Raw genomic sequence first — 14,258 nt, forward strand, 5'->3', positions numbered from 1 at the left:
GTTTAATCTTTATAGCTGGCCTACTAGTGAGTTGTTGCTAGACATGACATGAAAAGTTTATGGAAATTCCCATGCTACAGCTAAAAATGATGGGTACTGGTTGGACACTAGCAGAATCCTGAGGCTACATGCATGCTTGGGGAGGACATCAGAGGGATTATCTGCATCGTTCATAGCTAAGTATCTAAAATTAAAGATAATGACCAGGAGGAACACATGGAGAGAATATAACTGAATTCTTTCTGCTTTTTTTGTTTGTTTAAACAGGGAGATCATTGTAAATTTAATCATGATGCAGAATTGGAGAAGAAAAAGGAGGTCTGCAAATATTATTTACAGGGATATTGTACCAAAGGAGAGAACTGCATTTATATGCATAATATCCTTTATAGAAGTTGTGTATCAACCAGTATACTGATATTTTGTCATTGTGGTTTTTAAAAAAGTTATAAATATAATCTAGAAATCCTAGCTTGGTTTTAAATTAAAAGTGACACACACACACATAAACCCAGTCTTGACAATCTGTGCTTAAGATGGGCAAAGTGCCCAGGAATACAGGAATACATTTCTTTATGACCCAAGAGAATGGAAAACCTTATTTTGATTAAAAAAAAAAAAAAACGAAACAATAAGAGAAAGGACTAAAAATTGACTATATGCAAGTTAAAATTTTTATAACAAAAACCTATAAACTAAATAAAATATTTAAATATGGGAAAATATTTATTTGTAAAACTTAGAAAGAACAAATACCATTGCTGTAAGAATTTCCTAAAGATTAAGAAGATTGGGAGCAGGAGAGAAAGATGATTCACAGAAAGAGAATTAACTAATTAAAAATAAAATGGAAAGATGCTTTATGTCATTCATAGTAAGAGGAATATAATTATAAAGCCATACCAAAATAATGACCACCAGATTATCAAAAGCCTTGTTTGCTAACAAGGCTGTGAGAAGAGAGACACACTGGACTTTTCTTGATGGGGAGATCACAATGGCACACCTTTTTCTGTTGTGCTGTTTGTCCTCTAAAAAAGTCTCTATGATATTTAGATATCTAGATATCTGGCAGTATACTTCATTTCTTTGTTAAAATATAATTTGTTAGCCAGGAAAATACAAATGCATTGTTTTCAAATTTGATAACATTCTTCCTAAAAGCCAGGTACTAAATTCTGTTTTTAAAAGCTTCTGTTCTGTTCTTAGGGTTTCATATCTTGTGTAAATAAATGGTATTTTATTTCATTCAATTTCATTTTATTTTATTATATGCTGTTACTGTTTTTTTCTGGTTGTTTGTATGTTTTTTGTTTTTGAGACAGAGTTTCACTGCATAGCTCTGACTGGCCTTATACTCACTGTATTGCCTTGAATTCCTTGGCCTTATAGGATTATAAATGTATGCCACCATGACTTTTATAATTTTAACTATACTCAGCAAACCTCTACAGTAATGTTAAGTAATAGTGATTGGGGCAGACATAATATTTGTCTTAACATTTTTTAAAAATAAAAGTATATGTATTTTACTAAGTTTTTATTAAATGTTTAAAAAAGATTTTGAATTTATTAGTTTTTGTTTTTTGCATTAGGCAGAACTAATCAGATGATTTTCCTCCCTTGAGTTTGTCATTCTGTTTTTGGTTTGGGTGTTGCTGTTCTTGTCTTTATTTTATTTATTTATTTATTTATTTATTTTGGAGACACTGTGTTGCCCTAGAACTCCAGAGGATATGGGCACCAATCCAGCCTTGAACTCACAGAGACCCACCTGTCTCTGCCTCCCAAGTACTGGGACTCAAGACTTGTACCATCATGCTCAACCTGTCAGACATCTTAAAAATCACACAGATATTTTCCAAATGTATGCCACCCCAAAATAGTACATTTTCACTACATCTAGACTTTTTTTCTCTAGAAATTTTTCACTAAAAGTTCAAGTAAAATTAGTCTGTGGCTTTAATTGTTGTAGGGTTTTGTTTTGTTTTGTTTACATTCCAAATGTTTCCTTCCTTCCTGGTCCCTCCTCCATGAGTTCTTCACCCTATGGCCCCTCCCCTTTGTTTCTGAGAGGGTGCTTCCCCCATCCACCTACCCATTCCCACCTCACCTTGCTAGCATCTCTTTTCCCTGGGGCATCAAATATTAAGCGAGCGTATCTTTTCCCACTGAGGCCAGACAAGGCCTCTGTTACATATGTAGGGGGTTGGTGGCTTAGTCTTTGGGAGCTCTGAGGTGTCTAGGTTAGTTGATACTGTTGTTCTTCCTATGGGGTTGCAATCCTCTTCAGCTGTGTTTTTTGTTTTTTGTTTTTTGGTTTTTTTCAAGACAGGGTTTCTCTGTGTAGCCCCGGCTGTCCTGGAACACACTCTGTAGACCAGGCTGGCCTCGAACTCAGAAATCAGCCTGCCTCTGCCTCCCAAGTGCTGGGATTAAAGGCGTGTGCCACAACTGCCCAGCTCAGCTGTGTTTTTTATTTTTTATTTTTATTTTTATGACATATCCAAACCTCTTTATTTCCTTCGCAGATATAAAAATTCTTCCTACACAATTTTTTGTTCTCTATAATATTTAATTATTGGAAAGGAATGGTACTTATCTATTCAAAGGTGACAGTATTTTCTGTAACTATTGTAATTGTTTTAAAATACATGTGTTTTAGTATAACTCTTAACCCTCATTGGAAAAGCTTCTATTTGTAGTAGGTGGTGATTAATACAGACACACGAGTCAAGGCGCAGAAAGTGAGACTGGAAGGCTAGGCCTAAGTGAGGCATGCGTGTCCTCTCCACACCCAAGCTCAGGGAATGTTGGAAGAGTGGGCAGAACAGTATTAAGAGCCAAAGGCAAGAGATGACTGTAAGGAGGCAGTGTTTCCTAGACATAGCAGGACATTATTAGCACATGTATTAGCACAGGACAGTTGTGACAGCAAGTCCAAGATGTGCTAGCTCAAGCCATAGAGGGGGAGGCAGACAGGAAGTACCACCCTGAGCTGAAGCTTTGGGCAATTGATAGCAGCTAGGAGAGGAAGAGTCAGTTTTCTTTAAAAGTGTTTTTCTTGGTGGGTCAGCTATGTTCCAGTAGAAAGTTACACCCCAAGAATATATGGACACCCCAAAGTAGACTTGATGTTTTTGGTCATTTAGAGGAGGAGCACAAAGTTAGGTGGACAGAGAAGAGAGTGTATCTGAGGAGAGTTGAGGAGTGACTGTTGTCAAAACATTCTGAGTGGAATTCTCAAAGAACTAATAAAATGATAAAAGTAAAAGTATGTAGTTATAGAATAAGAGTTTAATTTTTTAATGTTTTCCATTATTAAAATAGTGATCTATAATAAGTTATTAGGTTTGATTACAAATTCTTCATTACAGTAGATACTAGTAGAGTTGGATTGATTTAGCTTTTTTTTGTGATACGTCTTAAATGAGATATATTCTCAACAGTTTTTAAGACAGTATAGCATGTAAATATTGATTGTAGGTACAATGTTACATAGCAGATACCTGGAAGCTAATCATCTTTGTAACAGTTCCTCTTTTTTTTTTTTTTCTTGGGCCTGGGATGGTGGCTCAGTAGAGTGCTTGTTGTGCAAGCATGAAGAAGCTGAGCTCAGATCTCCAGCACCTATGTACAAGTTGGGAGCAGTGTCATGTGTGTGGAACCCTAGTGCTAGGGGATGGACAGAGACAAATAAATCCCTAGAGGTCACTGGCCAGCTGGTGTAGCTGTGTGATGAGCTCCAGGTCCTATGATAAACTCTGTCTCAAAAACTAAGGTTGAAAGTGACAGAGGAAAACACTCAGTGTTAACCTCTGACTGCCGCATGTACAGGCAGACGTGCACACACAGATCCACACACACTCGATTCCTTGATTTTACTTGATTCATTCCTTAATACTTTTGTTTATGTGAATTTCCTTGCAAGTTCTATCATAGTGGAGCAAAGTGCTACCAAGGAGACAAGTGTAAGTTTTCCCATGATGATCTGACTAAAGAAACAAAGAAACTTTTGGACAAAGTAAGTAGTATTTTTATACCATTGATTAGAAATTTGTTAGAACTTTTCTCATATTTTACTTAAATCATATCTTATAAAGAGTATTAATTTGCTAAAAATTGAACTGTTATAGGTTTTGTCCTATTAATATAGTTTATTGTAAAATAGAATTATTGGTCTAGGAATTTGAGAATATTTTAATCTGATAAAAATCTATTTTATTCTGACACTAAAAAAAAAAAATTACTTTGATCAATATTCCAAACTGTTACAAGAGATCAGGTTTTTATAGAAACCTGGGATTTTATCCAGAGATTTAAAAGGGCTTATGCATGTGTCCTTGGAGGGCCAAAGAAGTGTGTCAGCTCCCGTGCAGTAGAGTTACAGATGTTTGTGAGCTGCCATGAGGATGATGGGTCCTTTGGAAGAGTAGCCAGTACCCTTAACTACTGGCCATTGGTTCAGCCCTTGGTTCTCTATTTTGCTTAGTTCATATAATAGCTCTTGTATTGCTTATATCTCTTCCAATAATGTACCAGATTTCAATCATGTATACACCCAATTATGCATGTGCATAAATAAGATGGTAAACAGAGTTCTCCCTAAAAGTTTACTTGAAAGACAGTTTGCTTTGATTTGCATGTACCTAAAACCAGTTGATGCAGGATCACTCCTCCTATTTCTCACATTAAACATTGAGAATACACTTGAATAAAAGCTGTCTAAATTTGATTGTTACTAGGTTTAGAGAATCTGTATTATTGTTCAGAGATGAGAGTATATGTGGGCAAGCAGATGGGAATCCTAGGGGTTTCTAAGGTTGTAATTTGGAGATGAGTGTGTATGTGTAATACATACAGCTAAAGGAGCTAGGCCAGGTGCTTTATTGAGAGAGAGAGAGAGAGAGAGAGAGAGAGAGAGAGAGAGAGAGAGAGAGAGACAGAAAGACAGAGACAGAGACTCTGTGTGTCTGTGATGTGTATCAAAACCAAAAAAGGTTCTAGACTAAATTATATCCTATGTCTGATTGCTGTAAAACCATTCTGGAATTCATTCTGTATATTGAAAAGAGTTGCCTATTTCAGATTAATTTAAACTTTAGTGTTAATTTTTTTCTTTTTAACAAAAGTATCATGCTAAGGTCTTTAAACTGTAAGGAAGAAAACCCATTCTGAAGCACTAACATTTACAATTGTTCAGGTGCTGAATGCTGATGAAGAACTTGTAAATGAAGACAAAAGAGAATTAGAAGAACTTAGAAAGCGTGGCATAACACCTCTCCCCAAACCACCCCCGGGAGTCGGGCTTCTCCCAACCCCATCAGAGCATTTTCCCATTTCTGATCCTGAAGACGATTTTGAGACAGATCTTTCTGATGATACGAAGAAAATTCCATCTCTTTTTGAAATAGTTGTAAAACCTACTGTGGACTTAGCACATAAAATTGGGAAGAAGTAAGTTAAGCCATCAAAATGGCAGCACTTTCCCCTAAATCTCGGCATTTAGATAACAGAGAGTATTCCAAGTCACTCACATGGTTAAACTTAGGCAGAACAGCAGTTGCCTGCTGTCTCTTTTCTCTTTGCTCTTACCCTTCTTTCCTGTCCCGGTGATTTTCTCTGCAGAATTCTTGCACAACTTTAGATACTTTGTCATATAGTAACTTGAGGGGGTGGGGGTGGATTTGACATTCCTTCCCCTGGTTAAGAGCTTGCATTTTCAGATGTCTTCAGTACATTTGGTTCTTTCTGAGGGTATTTCCTTAAGGTATCAGAGGAACACCTCTGCATCCAGTTTTAATTTTCTTTTTCTTTTTTTTTTCTTTTCTTTCTTTCTTTCTCTTTGTAGCCTTGGCTGTCCTGGAACTCACTCTGTAGACCAGGCTGGCCTCGAACTCAGAAATCCACCTGCCTTTGCCTCCCAAGTGCTGGGATTAAAGGCGTGCGCCATCACCGCCCAGCCCCAATTTAAATTTTCTAACCAGGCCATTCCAGCCCTGATTCCATCCTTTAGTACTTGTATACCCGGTCTTCTAATCCTGAATGCCCAGGAAGGAACACCACAACTAATGTGAGCCAGTAAGAGTATTTCAGTTAAAGTTAAGAAGAAAACCAGATGTGGTAGTAAAGTGCTTGTAATGTCAACATGGAAGCTGTGAGGTATGCTGCTTAGTTTTTGGTCAACTTGATACAAGCCATCTTGATACGAGTCATCTGGGAACAGGAAACCTTAGAGAAAAGGTCTCCATCAGATTGGCCTGTAGGCAAGACTGGAGGAACATTTTCTTGATTAATTATTGATGTAGGAGTACCTATCCCACTGAGGGTGATGGCACCCTTGGGCAGGTGGACCTGGGCTGTATAAGAAAGCAGGCAGAGGAAGCTCTGGGGCAAACCAGTAATAGGCAGAGTTCCTCTGTGGTCTCTGTTTCAGGTCCCACCTGGAGTTTCTGCCCCAGATTTCTTTCCTTCATGATGGAATGAGCTATAAGATGTAGTAAACCTTTTCCTCCCCAGGTTGCTTTTGGTCGCAGTGTTTATCACAGCAATAGAAAGCAAACTAGGGCAGGAGCTGAAATAGGGGGACTGTGAGTTTAAGATCACTTTGGGCAATATATTGAGACTCTGTTGCAAATATAAGAGGACAGGAATATCCACCATTTTGCTAATATTATATATATCATATTCTAATCAGTGAACTAAGAGAAAGATGTAAGTACATCATTATAAATAAAGTGGGAGACTCATCACTGGGCAGTTTCTCTCAATAAAATCAAAAATGAATTGACAAAACTATTAGATATGATAAATAAGTCAGCAATAAAGGAAGTCTTATGTATGTCAGCGATGTTGGAAATCATGGTCAGAGTTGTATGTTTACATAGCAGGATTTAATGTGATTGTAGAGAAGTCAATGTAAAGCCAGAAAGAGAGGGACTCAAGTGCTAGGATTCAAGGTGACTTTTATTTATATCTGTGGTTTGTTTTTTTTTTCCCAAACAGCTGGTAGTTTTTAAGGGCAGCAATTAAGAAAACCATATCTGAAATGAAAGCAGGAGACACATGTGTTTCTACCTGCCAATGACATGGAATAATTAATTTCTTAAATATACAGGTTTCTAAATGAACATAAAATATCATACATAGATAGTATCTACAAATGTAATGTTTTTGTGTCTTCATTTTGAACTGAAAAATGCTGTTTTTGTCCACTTGTTTGTTTGTTTTGCATCTATAGACCACCAGCATTTTACAACAGTACCTCACCACCAGGACCACAGTTTGAGGAAAGCAGTTACTGTCCACAGCGTGTGTACAGCTCTGAATCAAGTCCAGGTCCAGGATCTAATGTTCCTCAAGGATGTGAGAGTCCTGTGAGGCACCCAGGCTCCCCTGGACACCACCCATGTGTAGGACCTCCTGGTCCACCAATGCAAGAGAACCCATCTTTGACACCCAGTTCATCTGAAATTGTAGGCCCTCATAGTCAAGCTGGAGGGCTTGTTCAGCTGGACTCACTACCAAGTATGGGTGGAGCTTACCATTCTCCAGGCTTTCCAGGACATGTGACAAAAGTCCCTAGAGACAGTCACAGCTCTCCAGCTTCATTGTACCAGCAACAGTGTGCGATGCAACTCAGTGCCGACTCCGAGTCCTTGCAAGGCCCAGCTGAACTTTACGATGATTACATCCCACAGCATGCTGCACATGATACCTCTGCTGGTAAGGTTACTGATGAAAGCAACTAATTTCTTTAAAAAAAAAAAAAGCCTGTGTTTTTAAATTAAGTAAAATTGATGAAATTGAAACCTTGAAATGTTTTCAGTTCCTTCAAAACTATAGAAACAAAACTTTAGCTAACTTTTTAAGCAATAAAGTCTTCCAATTATATTTAAAACCGAGATTTTAAAAAATAGAATTTAAGTTTTAAAAAAATAGTTTTAAGTTTTAAAAACCTAGGAGTCCAATGTGGTGATTAGGTGATTCTGTCTCTTATACTTTGGTGGAGTTTGAGCACACAGTGTCTCTTGTATTGTGTCTTAGATGAGATGTGGCGTGAAGAGTTTGCACAGCAGCAGCCTCCCATTTCTCATGACTCACCACACCTTGGGAGTTGGCCTGATTCCAGCAGCAGTATGACAAGTGACTGCCCTCTGCCTGCTTCAGGGCTCCCTCCTGCAGTGCAGAGAGCTCTTTTCATCCCATTGACTCAGAGATACCAAGAAGGTGAAGAACCAGCTGGCACCCAGCCTCATAGAGCATCAAGCAAGGAAGAAGGTTTAATAGCTCTGTACCTTTTGAAATCGGTTAAAATGGGAAAATGAGTTCCTCCACCCTGTCCATGTCCAGTGAACCTTGTAGCCCTCCCCTTAGAGTTATTTCTGGCTGCAGTTATAGGCTTCAAACAATAGTGTTGAAGGTTATGTTTATACATAAGCATAAATAAGATGGTAAAAAGAGAAGTCTCCTTAAAACTTTACATGAACAATACAATTTACCTTAACTGTGCATGTACCTAAAACCAGTTGGTGAAAGATTAGCTCTTTTATGTTTCATACTAAACATTGAGAATACACTTGAATAGAAACGTTTAACATTTATTGTTATTAGAAGTGGAAAAATTGGTACTATTGTTCAAGGGTGGGAGCACATGTAGCCAAGTAGGTGGGGCCCCTTTTAGTGATGATACTAAGTTCAGAAATAGTATGTGTTTGAAATCTGAATAAAGGTCAAATATGAATGCTTTGTTTTTAACCATAAGCTTCTGTCTCTATTTAGATGATACAATTAACTGGTATCCCAGTAGTGAAGAGGAAGAAGGAAGTGGTGTCAAGTCAATACTGAGGACATTACAGAAACAAACAGGAACTCTGAGAAATCAGCAACACCCTCCCACAATGATTCCTACTGATCCAAGACTTGCTAAAGAGAAAAGGAAAGGAAATCAAGTGGTTGATCCAAGACTTCGGACTATCCCAAGACAAGATACTAGAAAGCCACATGAGTCTGTCCCAGTGGATCTTAGACTTGTGTGGGACCCCAGGAAATCAAGAGGGAATGGAGGTACTCCTGGGGGCTCTTCAGCTAGTGGAGCAAAGTTTGATTTACGTCATACAAATGCTGGTGCAAATCACAAACCCAAAAGAAGAGATGATGATGATGAAGATACAGAAAGAGAACTGAGAGAAAAGGCCTTCTTGATACCTTTGGATTCTTTACCTGGCATAGTCCTCCAGGATCCAAGGTCGCAGTTAAGGCAATTCAGTCATATTAAAATGGACATTATTCTAAACAAACCCAACTTTGCAAAACACATTGTGTGGGCTCCAGAAGACTTACTTCCAGTACCTTTGCCTAAACCTGATCCAGTATCTTCAATCAATTTACCTCTGCCCCCACTTATAGCTGACCAGAGGCTCAATAGATTATGGAATACAAAGGGTGATCATCAGGGTGCCCTGTCCCTTGATCTAACATCAGCAGCCAAAACCAAAATGAGTCTAACACACAGAGAAGGCTGCTTAGAGCAGTCTGGAGACTTACATAGTTCAGGAGGTTCAGGAGTTAAATTAGGAGACCCTAGGCTGCAAAAGAATTTTGATCCTAGGCTTCATAGACTGCCCAATACAGAATCTCATCAAGGGGCTATAAAAGACTCACATTCATCAAGGAGTGCCCTGCCCTTAGCCCGATGGAACCCTGCTTTGTCACAGCCCTCAACAGCAGCACCTATTAATGTTGCTCCTGTGACTCTTCCCCTGTATGCCCCCAAACTCTCTTCAGATGGCCTCCCACCAGGAACTTCAAGTTCAGTTCTTAGTGGTATTAGTTTGTATGAGCCTAGGGATAAGGGCTCATTGTCTGCAACCGAGCTGTCAACCATTTCTTCAGGAGAAAATAAAGAGAACCAGAAAAAAAGTGGTTTAAAAAATAGTGATACAAACAATCCTTCCCCTGGAGAAGTGATCGTACCACAGAACACTACTGCAGACATGGAAGTCCCTGTTGATGTGCCAGTCGACATGCAGGCAGACTTTCTCAAGAGTGCTGATAAGGTTCAGGTCCCTGCTGTGCACAGTCTTCCTATTCAGGCCTTAACAGGCTTAATTAGACCCCCATACACTGATCCAAGGCAGGCAAGAGAGCCAGGACAGGCAAGCCCAACTCCAGATGATGATCCTAGTAAAGAAACAGATGACAAATCTCTGAAAGAAGTTTTTAAAACGTTTGATCCAACCGCATCACCGTTTTGTTAGCTGTTGTATAATTAAGCTGTTCTCACACTATCACAGTTCTCTGCTGTTTTGTAACTTGTTTACCTCTATAGTTTATTTATTTTTAAATTATAAACATTTTTCGGCTGCTAGTATCAGAACCACACGAACTTATATCCTCTAAAGTCTGTGGTATTTTATATAATATTTTTATAACTTCAAGAGACTAGTATAGAAATACATATCATGTTAGCTTTAGTAAAAGTATTTTTATTGTTAAAAGTGAACCATCATGAACTCAGCCTGAGTATATGCCAGTTGTCTTTCTTAATCATTGTTTAGGTTAACAATTACCACTTTTATATGGTTGTTTAGTTTTAAGCAATATATGTTACTTTTTGAGAATCAGTATTTTAACTAGGATCCTTTCTGTCAGCACAAAACCGATTAGTGTGTAATGCCAACTGCTACGTAAAATGCAAGGTAAAAACATTTAAAACCATAATTAGCTCAGCTCATGTTTAAGGGCATCACTTTATCAGCATTGGCAATACTGTTTGTGTACATGAAGCACTTGAATGTTTTGTCTTTTAAAAGTATTTTACTCTACACTGTATCATAGAAGCTGAAGGAATATAAATAAAATGTTTTGCTATAGTAAAAAATTTCCAGGTTCTCTAACAGAACTTTTGAAATTTAAGTTTTCATATTAAATAGTTATGAGTTTATTGCTGTATCACATTGTGATGTTTATGTATTTCAGTGTTTTGTCTTTAGCAGCATAGTTTTTATCTCTTTCAAATGATGTAACTGCAATAATTGTGCTCATCATGACTGTGGCAATTTTTAACAGAATTTTCAAAGTGAGCCTGTAGTAATTATTATGCTGATAAGGTTTTAAATGTCTAGATTCTATATTTTTCTTGCATAACAAAAACAAAATGACAAAAATCACCCCACTGAGATGGCAGGTATATTTCACTGTATATGATTCCAATAAACAACATTTTAGATCTCACATGACTGGCTCTATAACAGGGATCACCTGGGTTTTAATTATTTAATGTCCCCATAGTTTAGAGCTCTGATGAGAAATTGTATTTTATGAAAAGTAACTTGTATGCATTCTTGTGTATTCATTGCAGTGCATTGTTAATGGCACTTGTGTTTTATGGAGTAACTCAAAATCAGTGTTACACTGGCAGTCTCTTGAACTGCTGGTGTGTGGCAGTGTTTGCTGGGATGGTCCCAGTAAATCATTGAAAAGGAGAATTTATTATGACACAAAGGAACTAACAAGGCCAGCCCTTGGTTAGACAGAGCTCTCATAAGCAATTTTCACAATTTCAACAAATGGTTTTGTTTCTATTTGTTGTTTAAAATGGCTCAGGAGAACAGGGAGGGTCAAAGACTGTTTAAAGTCACATAAATAAAAACTATTTTCTGACTTATTGTCCAAATGAACATTACTGTTAAATGAAAAGTCAATAACGTAGATAAAAATGGCAGAATAAAAAACGTATTCCAAAGTAGTACAATTTTCTCTTTTATCAGAATTTTTTTAAAAAATCAATAAAATAGCTAAATTTTAGTGAATCAAAAACTAACAAATTTTTAGTTCCACTCATGCGTTTATTCTTATTGCTGAATTAGTAATACTTCTAAAAACACAAGAAGGTAATTTGCCTTATTAAACATGAAACTTTTTTTTTTTTTTTTTTTTGGTTTTTCGAGACAGGATTTCTCTGTGTAGCCCTGGCTGTCCTGGAACTCATTGTATAGACCAGGCTGGCCTCGAACTCAGAAATCCGCCTGCCTCTGCCTCTCAAGTGCTGGGATTAAAGGCGTGCACCACCACCGCCCAGCTCTCTTTTTTTTAAAATAACTTTTAAACCCTACTTTTAAAAATTAATTCCAATGGCGGAATATTTGTTTACTCATTTCATTGTCTTAGTTCCTGTTCTATTGTGAAGAGATGTGGTGACCAACTCTATCCTTACAAAATAAGAGTAATTGGGGGTTTGCTTACAATTTTGGAGGTTTAGCCCATGATCAGTTGGTGGGAAGCATGGTCAGGGTAAGGCAGCACTCAAGGTCTTGGAGCAGTAGTTGAGAGATATGACTGGTCCGTTCAGTCAAGCAGTCAAATGTATGAGCCTATGGGGGCCATTATTCAAACCACCAAACTCATTCTTAGAAGTCTATTAGCTAGTGTCCTAAAGGTTATTTCACAAGTCAATTTTATCTTAAACTGATACTACAGTTTATTTGAAAGCAATGTTTAAAATAATGCTTTTGACTTGCACAATTATTTGGGATTGAAATATTAGCTTAGGGCATATCGTCAGAACTTGTCAACATAGAATTCTTTAATACCCCTTTCTAATTTTCTCACAAAATTCTTTAATCCCCCTTTCTAACTTTCTCACAAAAATGTAAGAAATACCTACTTCTCCCAGTTAGTAAGCTCTTCATGAAGGTAGACTTGTGCAAACTTTCCCCAAAGGCTTAAATACTTGAATAGTTAGTCCCCAGTTAGAGCCACTGTTGGGGGAGGTTTAAGAATGTGGCCTTGCTGGAAGAAGTATGCCATTTGTGGTGGCCTCGAGAGTAAACAGTACTTACTTACTTGGAGTTTGCTGTTTTGTACTTGCCTTTGAAGATGTGAAAGGAGGCACATTATGCAGTGATGTGTGCTTAGGTTTTTGGCTTATAACTTTCCATAGGACTTAGTGTTCCTGATAGTCCTATTTATTTTAAAAGTGGGAGAGCAGTTGAGTGGAAAAGTCTTGTTTAATCTGAAAAGTCACAGGACTAGAAGAAGAGAGAATTTTTGAATGACTCAAAGTTTAAAGACAGCGAATTCATATTCTTGTTCTGATTGATTTCTAAACATCGTCTCAAAGTCTAATTTATTATCTGTGAGATATAAATAATTTCAGTTGCTCGGGGGCTGAGGTAGGGAGATAATTGTTTTGGTAAAGTACTTGTAGATACAAATTTGCCTTGTGTATGTAAGTCACAGACACGATCTTACATTCCTATTAGGGTTATTAAGTTATGTAAAGTTCAGTAATAACCAGGCATGACCTGTGTGTTTTTCCAAAGTTATGAAGCTCTAGGTGTGCGCTGAAATCATCAGAGGAAAACTGCCTGAGAAGTTGTTTCAGAGAATATTAACCCACAGGTTAGCAAGTGTTAGTGTGTAAGAAACACAGAACTTGTCTCGAAAACCAGAAAAAAAAAAAAAAAAAAAAAGAAAGACAGAACTTTCTACCATAGAAGTACGCGATTTGTAGTTTGTCACAGTGATTTGCTCAGTCTGCTTTACACAGGAAGCCACCTTCCTGTGGGCTTGGCTGCTGGGCCATGGTATATATCTGCTTAGACAGCATGGGAGGGTGGAGTGGACAGACATCTATTCAGGATTAAAGCCATTGGTTCTTAGAAACAACAGGGATACTGACCAAGGTGGGCAGGTAACCACACTGGCTACACACGAGAGCTATTCATGTTGTAAATGTAATGCATGTAAGAAAAATGAATATATACTACTAATGCATTAAAAATACTAGCTCTTCAAGTGATCAGTCCCCACACTTCTGACTTACTATTGATTTGATATAAACAGTTTTTGTTTTCCTTCAGTGCTGGAGATGGAACCTAGAGCCTCAGCATGCCAAGCGAGAACTGCCACTGCACTGCACTCCCCAGCCTTCCCTGTGGATCTAAGCACCTTTGTAAGGATATTAGGGTCGGAAGGAATGGTGACATTTGCATTTTGTTAGTTTCTTATCAAAGGGGGTTGATCTGTAATTTATTATAAAGAAGTGAACATGCAGAGGCTGAATGTTTCACTTTTTTTTTTCCCCAGCCCTCCATTGCCATCATGCTTTGGACTTGTCAGTGATGCACATTTACATGCCTTTTACGTCAGCACGAAGGAGGGTGTGGCCACCCACTCAGTTCAGGTAAAATGTCACCTACCTTCATTTTACAGTTTTTCCTCCAGTGCTTGTTGGGGGTGGGGAGGCAGTTAAA

The 14,258-nt window shown here is 37.9% G+C and overlaps 1 protein-coding gene across 1 annotated transcript in view; it reads left to right on the forward strand.

The window, feature by feature from the left end:
- Positions 1-11,237, forward strand: part of Zc3h6 (zinc finger CCCH-type containing 6) — a 56,739-nt gene extending 45,502 nt beyond the window's left edge. Inside the window, exons 7-12 of the mRNA XM_031371860.1 lie at positions 264-379; positions 3,915-4,024; positions 5,204-5,457; positions 7,241-7,725; positions 8,047-8,280; positions 8,782-11,237. Coding sequence (XP_031227720.1) covers positions 264-379; positions 3,915-4,024; positions 5,204-5,457; positions 7,241-7,725; positions 8,047-8,280; positions 8,782-10,259 — 2,677 coding nt within the window. The 3' untranslated portion in view covers positions 10,260-11,237. The remainder of the gene's footprint in view (positions 1-263; positions 380-3,914; positions 4,025-5,203; positions 5,458-7,240; positions 7,726-8,046; positions 8,281-8,781) is intronic.
- Positions 11,238-14,258: the final 3,021 nt, after the last annotated feature.

This window comes from Mastomys coucha, unplaced genomic scaffold (assembly GCF_008632895.1).
Source record: "Mastomys coucha isolate ucsf_1 unplaced genomic scaffold, UCSF_Mcou_1 pScaffold15, whole genome shotgun sequence".
Taxonomy (NCBI): Eukaryota; Metazoa; Chordata; class Mammalia; order Rodentia; family Muridae; genus Mastomys; species Mastomys coucha.